This window comes from Microtus oregoni, unplaced genomic scaffold (assembly GCF_018167655.1).
Source record: "Microtus oregoni isolate MIOR12 unplaced genomic scaffold, Mior012 000007F_ref0000211, whole genome shotgun sequence".
Taxonomy (NCBI): Eukaryota; Metazoa; Chordata; class Mammalia; order Rodentia; family Cricetidae; genus Microtus; species Microtus oregoni.
The window spans coordinates 43,527,026-43,547,460 of record NW_024543066.1 but is presented as its reverse complement, the minus strand read 5'-3'; the positions used below and the strand labels follow the sequence as shown (position 1 = coordinate 43,547,460).

Below are 20,435 nucleotides of genomic sequence, written 5' to 3'. Positions count from 1 at the left end.
CAGTGTGTATTCACAGCATACAGAGGGAAATCCCATGTCAACTCTAAACTGGAAATTCTAAGGAACTTAATTCTGAGGTCAAAGTCAGCACAGACCATGGGTCAGTTAGAGCCAGTTTCTCTGTTCAGTTGCCAGAAGGATCTCAGCTTCCAGCAAGAACGAAGCCCATGGCCCAGGAGATACCTCTACATTGGCATAATGTGTATCATTGCTTTGATTGCTGTTGAGCTGTTTTGGCTGTGTCTGTACATCCAGTATTTACTTCTAAAATGTCAGCAGTATTAATGAAGATGAGTTCTAACTGCGTCTAATGTAGATTTGTTGAAAAGCTTTATTTATAGATACATTATATTTTATAATTTAATTTGCAATCTGATGCATTCCCAAACTTTTTTTTCAAAAGTTAAATAGTGAAGTTGGGTGATCATTGAGTCTAGTAAACATTAGTTTTACTATAGAAATGCGTTTCTGTTTCTTCTCCATGCAGGTTTGCATGTGTTATTAAGCAGAAGTGAAGTGGCATATAAATTCCCTGAGCTCCTGCCTCTGGTAAGTGGCTTCAACATTAATAAGAACATCTAGTTTTTTTTTTTTTTTTTTTTGCTTTTTCGAAACAGGGTTTCTCTGTGGTTTTGGAGCCTGTCCTGGAACTAACTCTTGTAGACCAGGCTGGTCTCGAACTCTCGAACTCACAGAGATCCGCCTGCCTCTGCCTCCCAAGTGCTGGGATTAAAGGCATGCGCCACTACCGCCCGGCAGGACATCTAGTTATTATATTATGTTTGAAACCAAATTGAAACAAACTTTTATTAATGTGGGTTCTCCAGAGAAGAGAAACAATAGGGGTGTGTTGAAATGTGTGTGTGTGTGTGTGTGTGTGTGTGTGTGTGTGTGTGCGCGCGCGTGTGTGCGTGTGTGTGCGTGTGTGCGTGTGCGCGCGCAGGAGTAAGGAGCTGTTTTAGGGTTTGCCTCATGTATTTATAGACTTGGAAATGAGTCTCGGTGAACATCCTGGCACAGTGGAGAGCCCAGAAGATAGTTGGCATTGTAGTCACAAGTACAGAGTCCTTTGTGAAGTCAGAATTCCTTCTTCAAAGAGCACACTTTTGGGGCTGGGGAGGTGGATCATTGGGTGAAATGGCTTCTGTGCACAGAACGAGGACATACAAAGACAGAAGAAACAGGGATGTGCCCAGGTCACAGCAGCCAGGAGCACCCTGCCCTAGCCAAGGTGGAAGGCAAGAACTGATACCAGAGGCTTTCCTCTGACCTCCACACATGCACCGCAACGCGTGTACACCCCCACAGAGAAACCCTCCTTTTCTTTTCTTTTTTTTTTTTTTTTTTTTTTTTTTGGATTTTCCAGACAGGGTTTCTCTGTAGCTTTTGGTTCCTGTCCTGGAACTAGCTCTTGTAGACCAGGCTGGCCTCGAACTCATAGAGATCCGCCTGCCTCTGCCTCCTGAGTGCTGGGATTAAAGGCGTGCGCCACCACCGCCTGGCGAAACCCTCCTTTTCTACAGCCTCCATTTGAGATGATGGGCCCCATCCACATCAGAGGATAATTTCCCATTTTCAAACTTTACTAAAATATAAAGAATGCCTCTCAGTTCCAGCTAGATTAGGCCGGCCATAAATAATCTAGCTAAATTAACACAAAATTGTCACACAGATACATCTTAGCATGGATATAGCATAGTATTTTGTAAGCTTTCCTGTTAACCGCCTTTCCTTATGCAAATTTTAACAAGGTGGATTTTTTTGTTTTTGTTTTTTTAACACACAGAGTGAACTGAGCCCACCCATGTTGATAGAGCATCCTCTTAGATGTCTTGTCTTATGTGCCCAAGTGCATGCTGGGATGTGGAGAAGAAATGGCTTCTCATTAGTAAACCAGGTAAGTGACTTTAGTTCTGTGATGTTTTGATTCCATTCATTAACTTTTATGATAAACCTTGTATAGTTTTAAATGGACATTGAAAGTTTTGACTCTGGAGTCTAGAGAGATGGTTCAGCAGTTAAGAGTGCTTGTTGCTCTTGCAGAGGACCTGGGTTTAATCCCCAGCACCCATGACAGGTTATTCACCACCTCTGTGTAACTACAGCTCCAAGGGCTCTGACACCCTCTTTTTTTTTTTTTTTTAATTTTATTTATTATGTATACAGTACTCTGCCTGCCTGTATCCCTGCAGACCAGAAGAGGGCACCAAATCTCATTACAGATGGTTGTGAGCCACCATGTGGTTGCTGGGAATTGAACTCAGGACCTTTGGAAGAGCAGGCAATGCTCTTAACTGCTGAGCCATCTCTCCAGCCCTCTGACACCCTCTTTTGACTTATGAGTGTACCCCACACATGTACCCACACACACACAAATAAGTCTTTTTTAAAAAAAGGGCTTAATCTGTATTATCTGTGTTAAATTGTTAGAAAAATACAAAGTAAGCTAAGGTTTCTTAGATGTCTTATATTTCATCAGGGAAAGTGGAAATGAGTAACAGTGGTCTTAACGTTTACTAGAAACAGTCTTTAGGGCAAAGCTGAACAGTAAAATCTAAACTGTGTTTCACTTGCTCCACTGCCCAGAGTGTGGGCAGACTCAGTGGTGAGAGCACTTGCAGCTAAACCTGGTGTCTGAGTTCAGTCCCTGACATCCACATTGGCCTAATTTGCTTTTTACTGCTGCGATAAACACCATAACCCAAAGTAGCTTTGGGTGGGTGCTCCATCATCTTACAGTTCACGAAGGGTAAGTCAGGGCAGGAACTGAATCAGCAACTCTGGAGGACACTGCTTAGCTTGATATACAACCCAAAGCCACGCGACCAACAGGGCCACTCCTTGCCATGGCTGGGCCTTCCCACATCAATCATAATGGAGAGAACACCTACAGACTTGCCCACAGGCCAGACTTACCAAGACATTTTCTCAGTTGAGGTTCCCTCTTCCCATGTGACCTTAGCTTGTGTCAGGTTGACAGGAAACCAACCTCTAGTTGGTTTATTTGTGCTAGGATAGTGATAACTAAAAACTCAGCCAGATCCATGTAAGCAGAGAGGCACACACTTGTGCTTAACAAACCCAGTGAGGGAATGATCAGGAAGCTATACCCATCAAAGTTTATTTAACTTTTATGATTAATTATTAGTTAATTAATTATAATTATTGTTTGTAGATCTATTACTACCATAATGTGAAATGCAGACGGGAGATGTTCGACAAAGACATAGTGATGCTTCAGGTAATGAGTTAAAACCCTGACTGCGGGGTACGGTGAGTCTTGGTCTTTGCTTCCACTGAGACAGTCTCTTAAAACTCCTTCCCATACTTCTGACTCCTGCCCGCCCTGTCCTAACACTTCCCACACCAGGCCACCAGCCTGTACAGTGTTTGCACCTGATTTCCAGAGCTGTCAGGCTAAGCGTGCTAGATATCGCCTGTGTGTTCTGTAGCCTCCTGCCTGTCAAGCTTACTGCCTTGGGGAATCTCCCCAGTTGCTAAAATCAGAAACCCTGGCTGGGAAGACAGCTCAGTGCTTAAGAGCTTTTCCTGTTCTTCCAAAGAACCTGGATTCTATCCCCAGCACCTAGATCAGGCCCCTCACAACCACCTGCATCTAATATCTCTCTGGTCTCTGTAGGCACAACACTCACATGGCAGACACACACACAGAGAAACTTTTTTTTTTTTTTTTTTTTTTTTTTTTTTTAATAAAATAGACTGGCTTAGTGACTCATACCTTTAGTCCCAGCGCTTGGGAGTCAGAGACAGGCAGATCCTTGTGAGTTCAAGGCCAGCCTGATTACATAGCGAGACTTTGTCTCAAAAAGACTAATGATAGTAACATAACAGCAAGAGTGTTACAGGCTGTGGAGATGGTCCAGCACTGGTTGCTCTTCCAGAGGACTCTAGTTCAGTTCCCAGCTATTGAGATTTCAGTTTGATTTAGAATTTTTTAATGGCATTAAAAGAAAATTAAATTAATATAAAAGCTTTTGTTTTATGTAATAAGAGTGCTTATCACAAAAGAGAAGGTGGGAGATTATAGATGGATTTTTCTTTGGGCCACCAGCTCTCAAAAAACAACCTGGAGACACATTAATTATGAAAGCTTGGCCTCTGGCTTAGGCTTGTTCCACTAGCTCTTACAAATTAAATTAGCCCATTTCTAATCATCTACCTGTTGCCATGTGGGCTTTTACCTCTCCTGCATGTCTTCTTCTCTCTCTGCAACCGGCTGGTGACTCCACCTTTCTCTTCCTAGAGCTCTCTCTGCCCAGAAGTCTCTGCTATATATACCTCCTGCCTAGCTCTTGGCCATTTGACTTCTTATCAATCCAATCACAGTGACACATCTTCACACAGTGTAAAGGAATATTCCACAGCAGGAGGTCTCAATAATGGTATATGTATTTACAAACTGGAAGCTTAGTTGGTATTTCTCTCAGTTCCTAGCAGGCAGTGAGCCCTGATAGGAGAGTGTCCTTTGAACTGACAGAGACTGGGATAGCCCATGCAGTTGTTGTGGGGGGGTTAGGTTATAGGGCACATTATTTGTGTAGATTGTTTGACCAACTAAATTCCTGTCCCCTCTTGTCAGCCATACTATGTAGGGTCTATGGCTAAGCAAATGTCCAACTTTCCTTAGAATTGGCGGCCAAATAAGCTGTGTTTTCTTGTGCAGAGGGAAACCTCTAACAGTGAACGTCCCTTCTGACCTTCCTCTTCTCCTTTCTCCCAAACAAACAAAAAGACAGGTGTCTCCATGATGGATCCAAATCACTTCCTGATGATCATGCTGAGCCGCTTTGAACTCTACCAGATCTTTAGCACACCTGACTACGGGAAAAGGTTCAGTTCAGAGGTTACCCATAAGGTAAGAACCTGTATCACAAGACTCCACACGCTAAAGAAGCCTGTGCTGTCGGGATGTGGTCATCATCAAGGGACCGTGTTCTCACCTCTGAACTTGCCTTCCTGCAGGATGTTGTTCAGCAGAACAACACTCTGATAGAAGAGATGCTATACCTCATCATCATGCTTGTCGGTGAGTTCTGAGAAGGGACTGGAAGAAGAAAGGATGCAATGGCTGAAGTGGAATGACCTGAAAGACTATTGGGGGAGGGTGCTGGGCCTGTGCTATCTAGGAACTGGGTAGTAAGCAGAGCTGCTGGTGCTTAAATCTTAATTTGTTGTTTCTCTCTGTGGTTCTTGGTATAAATGGCTTCTGGACCCCGAAGGTGGTAATTGCAGTTACTAAAGACCTTGGCTCACAGACGTCCATGTCTCTAGGACCCTCCCCTATTTTCCCAGTTCTTTTATCCCTTCTGCTTTGTCATTCACCTGCTGTTTCAGACCTTCTTTGGTCATAAAGTAGCAAATCCAGCAGACAGGAATGAAGCTAAGGAAGAGGGCTCAAGGTGAAACCTTGCCTGGCCCTAGGCAGAAGTAGAAAGGGGGCTCCCTTCTTGCCACCAGAGAAGCATAGGGCAAAGCCTTGACTACTGCTGAGGCCCTCTCTCTTTCTCATCCTTCTCCAAAGCAGCCAGCAACCCTCAAGTCACGTGACATTCTAGTGTGCTGGGAACTGCTCTCGCCTTTGCTCCCCACCACACCAGTCATTACTTTCCCACAGCAGAGTGACTCAGACAGGGGAGTGTATTCCGTTGCAGGAACTAAAAGCATATATCACATAAGTGTCATGGGTCTGTAAAATGTGTCCATCTGCCTTTTTGTTTTGGACAGGAGAAAGATTTAGTCCTGGGGTTGGACAAGTGAGCGCCACAGATGAAATCAAGCGGGAGATTATCCATCAGCTCAGCATCAAACCTATGGCTCACAGCGAACTGGTGAAGTCTCTGCCTGAAGATGTAAGTGCCACAGTTTTTAAAAGAAAGATAGTCAGCTTCCCCACCCACGGCGTGTGCACTTCCCTGCAGCCCTACAAGCTACAGTTCTGAGATGTGGGTAACTCCAGTGAGTGGAATTGCTAGAAGTAACTGAAAAGGAAAATATTGGGAACCCTGAGCAGAAAGCAGAGCAGAGTTAGAGTGAACACTGAAGAATATGCTTCTTAGAGCTACGTTGTTTTGTCCACTAGAGCAGGGCATTTTCCAGTCTTTCAGAACTTGCCATGGTTACACATAATACTTCCCACCTAATGTATTGATGTATTAAGGGAGGCGTGAACTCCCCGCTCACTTGAGTTGAGTAGACTCAAGTTTCTCAGAGCTTTTTCTTTCTCGGGCCCCAGAAGAGTTGTTTGTCTTTTGTTTTTGGTTTTTTGTTTTGTTTTGTTTTCCTGACTTCGGTTTTTTTGAGGCAGAGTTTCCTTGTGTGGCCCAGGCTGGCCTCTGCCTCCCCAGAGCTGGAATTAAAGTGTGCATCCCCACAGCCTCGTGGAAGAGTCACGTCTCATTGAAGTGACTAAAGTCATGTGGACAAGGACAGTCCTAGGTTGAATTAGAATTGTTTTTCCTCCCGGGGCCATTAGTCTTCAGCCACCTAATTTTCAGCCATGGGCTTTTCAGACTTTAAGCTTCTATAGCTGAGAGGCCTTTATTTTCATTGACTCTGCTGTTTGTTTTCAAGTTTTATGGGAGTGTCTGTGTGTGGGTGTGTCCACCTGTGAGTGCAGGTGCCCAAAGAGCCCAGAAGAAGGTATTGGATCCCCTAGAGGTGGATGCTTGTGAACCACCTAGTGTGGGTCCTCTGGAAAAACAACAGATGCTTGTAACTGCTGAGCCATCTCTTGCCCCCTCTTCAGTGTGTTCGGCCAGAGTTGAAATAGGTCAAACCTTTGAACTTACTTTACACAGTCCAGGGCTCTGCAGTTTGGGTCCTGATTGATTTGATTGGCCTTGTTCAGTCACATCATCCTGACCTTTGGTCCCTGATGGTGGTGTTGGGGACTCATACTAGACCAGGCTAGCCCACTGCCCAGAGTGCCACAGTTGCCATCCATCTGCTGAGCATGCTGTTTCTTGCTTCTTTAGGAAAACAAGGAGACTGGCATGGAGAGCGTCATTGAGACCGTTGCCCATTTCAAGTGAGTTTATGTCATATTTTATGAAGTTTTCATTTTTTTTAACATTTATTTTTTGTGCACCTGTTTTGTGTTTACTTCAGCATCACATAATAGAAGTCAAAGAACAGCTTGGAAGTCAGTTCTCTTTTAGGATAAGCTTTTCTGGGATGGAACTCAGGCTGTTAGGCTTAGTGGCAAATGCCTTTTCTCGCTGAGCTGTCTTTCCAGCCTCTGTAATCACTTTTTTAAATGTGTTTGTTTTGATGAAACAGAGGGTGAAACTGTCACTTCAAGAGTGGTGGGCCTTTTCAAGTTTTAATTCTGGACTAGGCTTCTCATTGGTGTTTCTTAGGGTCAGACCTTGCTCGGCCAGTGGAGCAGCAGAGGGGTCTCCTTGCCTCCTCTAAGGTCTTTACTGCCCAGATGTTCCTAGTATCAAAGCAGGTAGTGTGTATCGTGGGCATCTTTCTTTATCTTGACGAGCAGAGCATCTCTTTGAAGAAAGGAAAGCAAGGTGTATGTCCTGATGAACGGTTTACACTCCTGCACTTTGTCAACACTTGAATGTGTATGTACTTACTCACGTTGGGGGAAGAGAGATGGTGTTGCTTTGAACTACTTAGGACTTGCTGGCCTCCTCCCCCAGCCTGGTGCACTGCTATAATTCTGTAGTAAATGGTTGGACTTGTTGCCTTGCTTCCAGTTACATTATGCAGCCAGTGAGGTAGAGTATCTTGTGTTTCTTGACTGTTTGTAGATCGTGACACCTTTGTGTAATTTCCTTCCCAGCCATCCATCCCCATCTTACTGTTTTAGCATTTTTATATATGATCGAAACATTGATTCTCTCTATATTAAACATATGGCAAATACTTTCTCCCTGTTGAGTGTTCTTCCTGTAGCGTGTTATTTCACACAGATGTTTTAATGGAATTTGTCCTATAAAAGTTTTTAGACCATATTGCATGTTAAAACAGAAAAGTTAACACCGTGCGTAGTGGTGTTCAGAGGCTTAGAAATGCTGCAGCTTTGAAGCCTGTGCTGTTGGACTTGAGCCGTCTCCATCACATCACTTCTGTAGCTAGGACCAGCTCAGAGTGGAGGTGCTGGATACAGAACAGCTTCAGCTTGACGCCCTAAAAAAGCAAATGTGTGAGCTCCAGTCTTACTAGGACATCTAAGGCTCCTGGTAGGTGTGGCTTTGCTAATAATGTTCTTCCCCCATAGGAAACCTGGGCTGACAGGACGAGGCATGTATGAGCTGAAGCCAGAGTGTGCCAGGGAGTTCAACCTGTATTTCTATCACTTCTCCAGGGCAGAGCAGTCCAAGGTAGGCGGGAGTCCAAGGTGTGGGAGGAAGTGCTGGGTCCGGTTTCCTTATAAACAGCAGGCTTCTGCTGCCTTCCATACACTAGAAAGGCACAAGCAGCAGGGCCACTAGACTCACATGGTCAGGTCTTCCCCACGCTGTCTGGGTGTAGGTGAGTAAGATTAACACACCTAGCTGGGCGATGGTGGCGCACGCCTTTAATCCCAGCACTCGGGAGGCAGAGGCAGGCGGATCTCTGTGAGTTCGAGACCAGCCTGGTCTACAGAGCTAGTTCCAGGACAGGCTCCAAAAAGCCACAGAGAAACCCTGTTTCGAAAAAACCAAAAAAAAAAAAAAAAAAGATTAACACACCTGACTTTATTTGCTTATTTATTCATCTGTCTGTGCTGGGCTCAAACCCAGGACTTCGCATGTGCTAACAAGCTCTCTACCACTGAAGTACATCCCCAGTTCATTGTTCTCGACTTCTGAAAACACATTTTCAGCTTATATTAGGATCATCTAGCCCATTTGACACATATTCACAATTGGTCCTATATGATAGGCATTTTGGCTTTTATGCAGTTTTTTCTAATCATTCCAAAGACTGACATTTTTGCACTTTTTTTTTTTTTTTTTTGGTTTTTTCGAGACAGGGTTTCTCTGTGGTTTTTTTTTTTTTTTTTTTTTTTTTTTTTTTTGGAGCATGTCCTGGAACTAGCTCTTGTAGACCAGGCTGGTCTCGAACTCAGAGATCCGCCTGCCTCTGCCTCCCAAGTGCTGGGATTAAAGGCGTGCGCCACCACCGCCCGGCTGCACTTTTTTTTTTTTTAATGTGTATCCCAGGCTGGACTCAAACTCGTGGTCCTCCTGCCTCTGCCTCCTTCAGCAAATCCTACTGGCATGGCGTGCGTCACCACAACTGGCTTGCAGTCTTCTTTTAACATACTTTTTCAATAAATGGTGTTAAAAATCAAAATTACTGTGAAGTTCTTATTTTGCTCTCATACAGTTCATAGCATTCAAGCCTAAGTTAAGTTTCCAGTTTGTACCTGTTCCTCCCATCTTAAAGAACACATGTGAGGACTCTTTTTAACTGACAAAAAGAGTTATCCGTCAGGGCTGGAGAGATGGCTCAGCGGTTAAGAGCATTGCGTGCTCTTCCAAAGGACCCGAGTTCGATTCCCAGCAACCACATGGTGGCTCACAACCATCTGTAATGAGGTCTGGTGTCCTCTTCTAGCAGGCATATATGCAAACAGAATATTGTATCCATAATAAATAAATAAATAAATATTTTTAAAAAAAGAAAAAAAAAGAGTTATCCGTAATACATGAGTGGTGGGGGAGGTAGAAGCCATCTATCCAGTCAGCACACAGCAGCTCCTGCCTGTGGGTCCCTAGCCTTCAAGGGACGGGGTTTGAAAACAGATGCTAATGTTCTGTATTGTAATTCTTGTCCCTATTACCTTGTCTTTCATTAGGCAGAAGAAGCCCAACGGAAACTTAAAAGACAAAACAGGGAAGATACAGGTATTTAATCTTATTTCCAAAAGTTCACATCAGTCTCTCACTAACAAAACATTGTTTTCTGTTGGCCACAGTGATCACCCTTGGCAGGGAGGGAGATGTAAGAATAAGCTTTCGTGTGACCTTTCTCCTGTTCTGAGGAAGAATGAGTGCAGTAGTGTTAAGATGGTACTCCCTCCCCAGACATCCGGAAATGACTGAGTTGGCCTGGTATACCCCATATGCCTGCAGATGCATCAGTCCTTCCTCCACTCCTTTTGTTCCGCGTGGTGCTTCTTGTGTTTTGAGAAGGGTTTCAGGGTAGGGAAGTTTTTCAGCCCTCTTCAGTCCAGTCCCTTGACCGCTTTCCTGCCTCCCAGCCATCTCAGACAGGAAGGAAAGATGACCCATGAACACAGCACATGAGTCAGCAGGCCTTGCATTTACTGCACAAGCTTAAAGACCAGAGTTCAGATCTCCAGAAGACAAAAATAGACATGGGGGAATGGGGCTGGAGAGATGGCTCGGAGGTTAAGCACATTGGCTATTCTTCCAGAGGACCCTGGTTCAATTCCCAGCACCCACATGGCAGCTCACAACTGTCTGTAACCAGAGGAACCAACAAACACCCTCACACAGACCTACAAAACAAGCAAGCAAAACACAAATACACATAAAAAGTAAATAAGAAGGAAGAAAACTGAGTAGATTTTGGTGGTCCACCTTACATCTCAGCAAGTAGGAGGCCAACAAAGACGGGATGCCCCAGAGCAAATCATCTAGCTAGACTAGCCAGACATCAATAGATCATGCCGTGGTGTATAACATTTCACAAAGTAATCAAGGAAAACAACCCACATCAACCTCTGGCCTCCACACACGTGAACACACGCACCAATAGAGACTGGAGTCTGTGCCAGGTCACTGTGTAGTCAGCGGTTTTAAGGAGCTCTTAAGGCATTGCTGGATATAAGAGAACTCTGTGTACAGCTGGGGTTATGTTTTTTTTCTTTTTTTAATATATGGCTATCCTTGTGCATTTGGCTAACGTTGAGAATACAGCTAAAAGATACTTGGTAGTAAACGTCCCATAATGGAGCCCATCAAAAGTACCTAACAAACCAGGTGCGGGGGGACTCACACCTCTGTTCCATGCAGAGCAGGCCAAAGCACGGAGACTCTCTGGGTGTCAGGCTAGCCTGGTCTACATAGCAAGTTCCAGGACAGCCAGGGCTACCTAGTGAGAAATGGTTCCTTTAAACATGTTCTACTTTGTTCCTAGCACTTCCTCCTCCGGCTTTGCCTCCATTCTGCCCCTTATTTGCAAGTCTGGTTAACCTTTTACAGTCTGATGTCATGTTATACATCATGGGAACAATACTGCAGTGGGCTATAGAGCACCATGGATCTGCCTGGTCGGAGTCTATGCTACAAAGGGTAGGTCTATGTATTTGAGTTTTCTGTAGCTAAAGAACAGTCCGTCTCAATAAAGAGAAAAATGAGGACCATGTGATGTTTTATTATCTTCCTCTTGTCTCTGATGAACTCTGTGCCTGCTGGTACTTTTATACCGGGTGGTTATGGTTAACTGGGTCCCATTAGCCAGCCTGTCTCAGTCTCCTGATCCCACCTTTTGCACAGTCTGGGACATGACAGCGTGTAGACACTGTCAGACGTTACTCATTTCAGGAACCTTTAGCTCTTCAGCATCCGTAATGCACAGATAAAGGCGCTGGGCGTGGATCCTTAGGTTCCTGTGACTAAGGTGGCCCGTGCAGAGCCAGCTCTACTTTACAGCTTTGATGACAGTCTCCAGTTAGCTGACCCACACACGCTCAATGAGCAGCTGCCAGCACTGGGCGGGGGGGGGGGGGGACACACGACAGGCAGGCGGATCTCTGTGAGTTCAAGGCCAGCCTGGTCTGCAAGACCTAGTTCCAGGACAGGCTCCAAAAGCTACAGAGAAACCCTGTCTCAAAAAAAAAAAAAAAAACACACACTTTACCTCTTCCCAGCTGAAATGGGAAATTTTGTTTTTCTTTGCCAAGAATTCTCTTGTTAGGATATAAACTTGACCCCTTTGACTGAATAAACAATTGAGATTTGTTTTTATCGTGTTTAGTGTATGGTTTGCCATTTTTCAACAGTAAATATTTTTATCCTTTTTTAAATATTTGTGTTTTGGATTTTTTATTTTCTAAACATGAGCATTTGTGCTTCAGGTGCTGCATCTGATTGGGATGGCCCTCCAAGAGGAAAAGCAGCACCTGGAGAATGCCGTGGAAGGGCACGTGGAGACGTTCACCTTCACTCAGAAGATCTCGAGTACGTGTGGCCACCCTGTTCCCCCTGCGCTCGCCTAGTGGCTCATAACTGCTCCAAATGGCTTGTACTGAGTTGAGATGTCGGGGGCTGCCTTGTCCGTCTGTGAAATGATACTATATTAGATCCCAGTGGAAAGAACTCTTTGGGACTGTGTACTAGAGATACCACATCTGGATGGTGGTGTCACTAGATCCTAACAAAAATACTTGGGGTCTGTGCATGCTAGAGTTCACAAATGTTAATTCACAGAGTTATTAACTTGAAAACTTGTGACAGTTCACTGCTCAGCCTTCTGAGGCTCACGTGAACTTGATACTGAGGCTGCCAGAGGAGTCATTTACTGTGTGGTCCCTATATGAAATTGGTGTCACAGATATAATTACCTCTAGGAGAAACAAAGCATTTCATCTTTATGTTATTGCTATTAGCTTACAAAAACATGGGGGGTGGCAGTTTCCACAGCGTTCAAGATTGAAAGGTTTGCTGGAGGGGATTGGATTCTAGCTTTATATAAAGTAATTTGATTTTTTGTTATTGCTGCTTATTTTTGAATTATGTGACTTTTTAAAAGGCCAGGGAGATGTTCTTTTGTGACTTTTTGTTTTAAAATTTTTCCAGCAATCCTGAGTTCAAGCCTCAGTAACACATACATACACTAACAGGTTTTTTTCAAGATGTGTATGTTTACATGTTAGCTGTGGTGTGATATCCATACACATACATATAATAGAAGCTGAAGGACTTGTGTAGTAACACCCATATACATACCCCTGGACTTCACCACTTAATACTTGGTATATTTGTTTTTTATGTGTATTTATTTATTTATTGAGGCAGAGGCCCACTATGTAAGCCTGACTGGTTTTGTATAGACCAGGCTGATTGGGCTGACTGTGTGGTCCAGGCTGACCGCAGACTCACAGAGACCCACCTGCTTTTGCATCCTGAGTGCTGCCGTTAATAGAGTGTACCACTGTGCCTGGTTTAATAGTTCATTTGTTTTGTTTTTTGGTTTTTTGGGTTTTTTTTAAGATAGGCTTTGTAGTTTGTCCTAGCTATTCTGGAACTTGCTATGTAGACCAGGCTGGCCTCAAAGCACAGAGTGCTTTAATCCCAAGTGCTGGGATTAAAGGTGTGTGCCACCACACCTGGCAATACTTCATTCCTTTCTTCCCATCTTCCTCCCCTAAACAGGGTTTCTTGGCTATCCTGTAGATCAGGCTGGCCTCAAACTCAGAGATCTGCCAGCCTCTGCCTCCCAAATGCTGAGATTAAAGGCGTGCACCTCCACTGCTTGGCCAATACTTGAAAATACATTTTTAGAATAAGTACTCATTCTGTTACTCTTGTAGGTTGCAACTATGAATCCGTATTGTTGAGGATTTTTAAAAATCTATCTTGTCCATTGTATATAGTCAGTCATGGTTTTTGGATCAGATTGTGCCATTTTCTGCCCATGGTAGCCCACACATTCAGTTTCTGTGTTTTTCTTGGCTCCCAAAGATGATCAGGCTCAACTTGTGCCTTTCCTGCCTAGCTCATCATCAACCATTTACTAGGGTGTTTATGGGTGAACTCATGGTGCTGGGATGGGAATGTAGGAGTTCTGGGTTGAAAGGACTATTTCTGTAACTTCTTTCTTTTAAATGATGGTGAGAATGTTTTATTGCTCTGCAAGAAAAGGGTAGGAAGAACCAAGAAGTGGTCCTATGTTGGGGGATATTTGATCACACAGTGAACCCCGAGTTAACATTTGCATTAATTAAATAAACTTTGGGTCAGGAGTCTGAATTAGCAACTAGTTGATAGAAAGTAACCCTAGAGCATCAGGTTTTCATCCCAGCCTTTGATCTCAAGCTGTATTATAGCTAGAATGATAGAGATTTAGTGAGAGCATCAGAGCCATTGTGTATGGGCACAGAATTCCCACCAGGCTGCAGCGTGAGCAGCTGGGAGAGAAGCAAACCTGTTAACTTCAGAGTCGCAGTTGCTGGCTAAAAGAGCAGTAGATTAAGGCACAGCCAGTCCTGTTTGTCATGACACGTCTGGTTTCTTTCTTTGCTCTCATGCATGCGTAAGAGCAGAGGGAGAAACTGCCTCTGCCCGCTGCATATATGCTTTGCTTTTCATAGGTACCAGCCCTTCTGCATTCCGTCTACTGGCGTTTTCCCCATGAGTTCACATCCTTCCTTCTGCCTCCTTTGGCTGTGATGCTTGTGTTTTCCAATAACCATACAAAACATCTCTCTGAATCCATTAATTCTCTCATTGCTATAAGGTGTCAGTTTCCAGAGGGTGGATCCCAAGGACTGGGTAGCTAGCTAGTCTAGCCAATCACTGAACTCCAGGCCCAGGATGGGAGCCTGTCTCAAAAATAAGGTAAAGAGCAACAGCAAAGCAGCTGGACTCTGGTTTCCATGTGCACTCACAGACACACACAGTCAGTGTGAGTGTGTTAAAGGATAGGCAGCAGTGTGGTAGCATTCTCTTCTGCAGGAGTGAGAGCTGTCAAGTATGAACTGGTTTTGTGCCTTCTGTTTCTTTTTCTCAGGACCTGGTGATGCACCAAATAACTCCCCAAGCATCCTAGCTATGCTGGAGACGTTGCAGAATGCTCCCTCCCTGGAAGCCCACAAAGACATGATTAGGTGGTTGTTAAAGGTAACATTTCCACATTGCTTTGCGGCTTGTGAGAAACATTAAATACTTGTTATTTGTAATAATGTCTCTTCAGGATAATAGAGGGGTTTTTTTTTTTTCAGATGTTTAATGCAATTAAGAAGATAAGAGAGAGTTCATCCACCAGTCCTGTGGCAGAGACAGAAGGAACCATAATGGAAGAGGTAGTAAAAAGAAGCTAAGCCAGGCGGTGATGACACACACCTTTAATCCCAGCACTTGGGAGGCAAAGATAGGTGGATCTCTGAGTTCTAGGCCAGCTTGGTCTACAGAGCGAGTTCCAGGACAACCAAGGATATGCAGAGAAACCCAATCTTGAAAAAAAACAACCAAAAAAGCAAGTTAGAGCCAGGCATGCCAGCATATCCCATTAGCCCCAGCACTCAGGAAGCAGAAGCAGGTGAATCTCTGAGTTCGAGGCTATTCTAGTGTATGTAACTCATTCCAGACCAGCCAAAGCTGAAACATATTGAAACCGTGTCTCAAAAAAAAAAAAGATAAACTAATAATACAAAAAATTAGCAGGTTAGTATGAAAAAATTAGGTTTCTCTGCAATAAGGCAGTAGTTGATACCATTTATGAAAGTTAAATTCCAAAAGATGCATATATTATAACCTGTAGCAATATTCTAGTTTGTCCTTTCCCTGAGTACCTTAGCTCGATTCTTGCATTTAAATAAGATGATGGAGTGGCTCTCACTAAAGTACAGATGCTTTGCTTAGGGGAAAGACTGTAATCTCTAACAGACTAACTGAGCATCTTTCCAGAGCTCAAGAGACAAAGCAGAGAGGAAAAGGAAAGCAGAGATTGCTAGACTGCGCCGGGAGAAGGTCATGGCCCAGATGTCTGCGATGCAGCGGAACTTTATTGACGAGAACAAAGAGCTCTTCCAGCAGACAACAGAGCTGGACGCCTCTGCCTCTGCCGCTCTTGACAGCGGGTAAGCAAAATAATGACTTAAGACTCGATCATTAGTTGTTTGGTATGCTTTTAATCCTGTTGTAATTGAGTAGAAGTGGTAGTCTCCATTAAAAGACGTTCACTTCTAGAAACAGAAATAGCCCAAGATTAGCCAGTAACTGTGTACCAAACAAACACGGATCTGAGTTTTCTCCCAGAGCTAAAGCTGGCGCATGGTTTTGTAATCCCAGTGCTGGGGAGGTAGAAATGGGCTGTTCCTGGAGACGATGGCCAGGCAGCCTAACCTCGTCAGCAAACCCCAGGCCAGTGAGAGGTCCTGCCACCTGGGGTTGACCTGCGGCCCCCACACACATATGCATATGCACACAAACTCTGGTAATGTGTGAATCTACCTAGAGTATGTTCATGAAAGATTGAACACTGGTATGTGCTGCTGGCAGGTGGCTCTAAGATTAGAGGTCGTGTTGAAGCACATGAAAGACTCTTACTACTTAGTGTTATAAAAGTCATTGCCGGGCGGTGGTGGCGCACGCCTTTAATCCCAGCACTCGGGAGGCAGAGGCAGGCGGATCTCTGTGAGTTCGAGACCAGCCTGGTCTACAAGAGCTAGTTCCAGGACAGGCTCCAAAACCACAGAGAAACCCTGTCTCGAAAAAAAAACCAAAAAAAAAAAAAAAAAAGTCATGGGTTCAACATGTGTCTGCCCGGAATCTGTCACTAATGATTACAGAGAAACTGCTTCAATTCATTCAGTGTCCTTATAACCTTTTTATTGCAGCCCTCTGGTTTCAGATACAGCACTCACAGCATTGGGCCCAGCACAGACACAGGTTCCTGAACAGAGACAGTTGGTCACCTGCATATTGTGCCAAGAGGAGCAAGAAGTTACTATGGAAAGCAAGGCAATGGTCTTGGCAGCGTTTGTTCAGAGATCAACTGTGCTGTCAAAAGACAGAACTAAATTCATTCAGGATCCAGGTAAGTTCTAGCTTTTTATTCTATTTTAACCCAGTTTCACTGACAAGATACAAGCAGCCTCCATGCCAGGCTTCATGATTCACATCTGTGATCCCTGTACTCAGAGGCTGAGGCCAGAGGATAGCTCTGAGTTCAAGGCCAGACAGGCCTATAGTATGAGACTGTGTCTTAACACATCCCTCAGAATTTCTTCTCTGAGCTCAGGGCATGAGGCATGATGGGGAACTGGAGTCTCAGCAACCAAAGCTTCATGATCCTTTGTTACCTAGGTGCTCAAGTCCCTGTATAAGATGGTATAGTGCTAGGGAGGGAGCTGAGGGGCTGAACACTTGCTTGCTGGGAGTGCGGGTCTGACTTTCGTCCATAGCACTGAGGAGGGGAAACCCTGCTCAAATGCATGGGATTTGCATGCAGTCTTGGTGAATGAATCTTCTAGTACTTGATCTCTAGATTACAGTTTTGATGCTGTGTAACGAGAGATGATGGACATAAGGAGGGTATGTGAGCTCCTGTGGAGGGTTCCCTGGACGTTTTGGTCCGCCTTCTGTGAACATCACAGACACAGCTTGTGGTGTGGAGGGTTCCCTGCATGTTTTGGTCCACCTTCTATGGACACCACAGACACAGCTTGTGGTGTGGAGGGTTCCCTGCACGTTTTGGTCCACCTTCTATGGACACCACAGACACAGCTTGTGGTGTGGAGGGCCAGTTATCTAATGCACTTTCAACCTCACATCACAGTCAGGGCTGTTGTCTTCCACAGGCATTGAGAATTACAAGATTCTCGATTTTTAGTTACCAGAGTCTTGCCTAGATTGGTGCTATCTAAAGTCAGAGTAAATTAGCACTTCCTCACCCAGGTCTTCACAAACCTAAGGGTCCACGTTGATCATAGAAAAGTTAAATGCTTAGAGTTTTATTTTGTTTTTTATATCTTTGTTTTGTAATGCAGAAAAATATGATCCATTATTCATGCACCCTGATCTGTCTTGCGGAACACACACTGGTAGCTGTGGACACGTTATGCATGCCCATTGTTGGCAAAGGTAATTTATATTCTTATATTACTCAAGAGAAGCCATCTGAAGGCTCAGAGTTAACTTTTTTTTTTTTTAAATATTTATTTATTTATTATGTATACAATATTCTGTGTGTATGCCTGAAGGCCAGAAGAGGGTGCCAGACCTCTTTACAGATGGTTGTGAGCCACCATGTGGTTGCTGGGAATTGAACTCAGGACCTTTGGAAGAGCAGGCAATGCTCTTAACCACTGAGCCATCTCTCCAGCCCCCAGAGTTAACTTTTAAAGCAAAGGAAATTTCATTCTAGGGGTGGGGATAAGAACTATAGATACTAGCAAACTTCTATGTGTTTGCCTAATAAATAAGTACTTGCTTTGTAATGGATGTAAAGGCATAGTAAGAAACTTGAGAGTGACAGGTACATTTTAGTATAACTTTGTATCAGATCTACATCATCCCTCCAGAGAAGAGACCAGCTCTCCATTAGGTAACAAGATGGAAGGACAGAAAGATTTGGTACAGTAGGGTGAACTCTATATCATATAGGCTATACGAGTAATGCATTCTTTCTTCAGGTCCAAGGTGAACAGCTCTGAATCCCACAGGTGTTAGTGCATGCTTTGTGGCTCCCGAGGCTGTAGCGACTCTGCCGAGAGGGGGACCCCTCTCCTTGCTCTGCCCTGGTACTTCATGTGCCCTCCAGCACTGTGCTTACTCTTAGTGTGGCCACCCCAGACCAGTGACCACCAGCCAGACAGTGAGCAAGGGAAGTGACTCTTCCCTCTCTTGAAATTCTTATTAGATCAGTCAGGTTTTGTTGTTGTTTACGAAGTTTCTGTGTTAGGACTCCAAATCCACCTTGAAGAGTAAAGTGATTCAGAAGTCATACTGCCTGTGTTTAGGACAGTTCAGTCAAGTTTTTAATTGTTTGTGAGAAAAATGACTTAGGATGTTGATGCTTGCACCTCCTGCTGACATAAAACCCGTGGATTTTGACGCCCCTGTTCTCTAATTGTGAAGGTATTTTGATTCCGTTCAAGCTAAAGAGCAGCGAAGGCAGCAGCGACTGCGCTTGCACACTAGCTATGACGTAGAGAACGGCGAGTTCCTCTGCCCCCTCTGCGAGTGCCTGAGCAACACCGTGATCCCCCTGCTGCTTCCACCCAGGACTGCTTTCGGCAGGTGAGCTCTTCCCAGCACTGTGCTGCCTCAGAGACTGGCTTTGTAGGTGATGGAGGGAGACTCAGCTCTGGGTGTAATGCGACCCAGATAACCTTTTAAACATGTTGTGCGGTCATCTCTTCTAGCTGATCTGTGGAGCTTGGTTGTGAGCTGTAAACGGGAACAAGCCAAAATATAACTTTTTTTATTTCCTCATAAGTGCTCCAGAAGATGTAAGCTTTGTTTATTCCTGAAAACCTGGAATTCCTTTGTTTGTAGAAGTCTTACTTTAAAGATGTTCCCTCGTTCTTCCCAAAGGCACTCATCTACTGTTGGGTGTGGTAGCGCACACCTTTCGTCCCAGCATTTGAGAAGCAGGTAGAGTTCTGAGTTCTAGTCCCTGCTACACAGTAAGACTCTGTCTACCAAAATTAAAAAAACAAAAACAAAAAACAAAAACCTGTCTTCTGCTCCCCATGTTTCCATGGCATACAGGGCACACACACGATACACAGTGAAATAAAATTAAAAGTGGATAAGTTCTGGAGAGATGGCCGAGCCTTAAGAACACTCTGCTCTCCAGAGGACCCGGGTCCAAGTAAATCTTTAAAAAATAACTATGTAGGGGCTGGAGAGATGGCTCAGAGGGTAAGAGCATTGCCTGCTCTTCCAAAGGTCCTGAGTTCAATTCCCAGCAACCACATGGTGGCTTACAACCATCTGTAATGAAGTCTGGTGCCCTCTTCTGGCCTGCAGACGTACACACAGAATATTGTATACGAAATAAATAAATTTTTTTTTTTTTGATTTTTGAGACAGGGTTTCTCCGTAGCTTTTGGTTATAAATAAATATTTTAAAAAAATAACTATGTAGGTGTTTAACATAAGTTTTATGAGTATGTTACCTATTTCTTTTTTTTTTGGATTCGGTTTAGAACAGAGATTGTCTTTCTCTTTAGTTTGGGGACTCAGAATCTGACTGTCTTTATAAAAAAATATTCATAGCTGTTGTCAGGTTCTCAGTTAATCTATGCTTTCTGATCACAGAGGAGCATTATTGTGCTAACATACCCCTGTATTTGAGAAAGTATCAGCTTCGTGTGAGGAGAAATTACATTGGTTGGTTTTACCTGTGACTTTGGTGGACAAGTTTGTTTCTTTCTTATAGTTGTTAATGACGGCATAGCCATAACTGAAGAATATTGTAGAACAGTCTCTGGAATCTGACACAGTTGAGTCCACATGTCAGCTCTGCCCCCTCAGGACCTAAGTCCTTGTGTCTAACATGGGCACAGTCATACCTAGAAGCATTTGAAGGATCAGGTGGGAGGCTGTGAGCATCTAACAGTAAGAGCTTTGCTAAGTTTGTCACTAAGCATGTGATGAACGTTTGTGGTTTAAGACATTCTGTCATATTCCAGTACTAAAAATGAGCAACACTTTCCGTGTTATGACTGATCAAAATATAATTTCATTTCTGTTGGCCAGTATCTCTCCTGAAAT

At 44.0% G+C, this 20,435-nt stretch overlaps 1 protein-coding gene across 2 annotated transcripts in view; it reads left to right on the top strand.

Annotated features, from left to right (window-relative positions):
* Ubr2 (ubiquitin protein ligase E3 component n-recognin 2) overlaps positions 1-20,435 on the top strand; it is an 82,041-nt gene that overhangs the window by 39,882 nt on the left and 21,724 nt on the right. For both annotated transcript variants that reach the window (XM_041655426.1, XM_041655425.1), the window contains exons 16-32: positions 488-549; positions 1,787-1,897; positions 3,176-3,241; positions 4,754-4,876; positions 4,984-5,047; positions 5,746-5,870; positions 6,996-7,048; positions 8,255-8,357; positions 9,821-9,869; positions 11,128-11,282; positions 12,068-12,170; positions 14,722-14,831; positions 14,933-15,013; positions 15,618-15,790; positions 16,550-16,749; positions 17,702-17,795; positions 18,792-18,953. In XM_041655426.1, the coding sequence (XP_041511360.1) occupies positions 488-549; positions 1,787-1,897; positions 3,176-3,241; positions 4,754-4,876; positions 4,984-5,047; positions 5,746-5,870; positions 6,996-7,048; positions 8,255-8,357; positions 9,821-9,869; positions 11,128-11,282; positions 12,068-12,170; positions 14,722-14,831; positions 14,933-15,013; positions 15,618-15,790; positions 16,550-16,749; positions 17,702-17,795; positions 18,792-18,953 (1,834 nt within the window). The remainder of the gene's footprint in view (positions 1-487; positions 550-1,786; positions 1,898-3,175; positions 3,242-4,753; positions 4,877-4,983; positions 5,048-5,745; positions 5,871-6,995; positions 7,049-8,254; positions 8,358-9,820; positions 9,870-11,127; positions 11,283-12,067; positions 12,171-14,721; positions 14,832-14,932; positions 15,014-15,617; positions 15,791-16,549; positions 16,750-17,701; positions 17,796-18,791; positions 18,954-20,435) is intronic.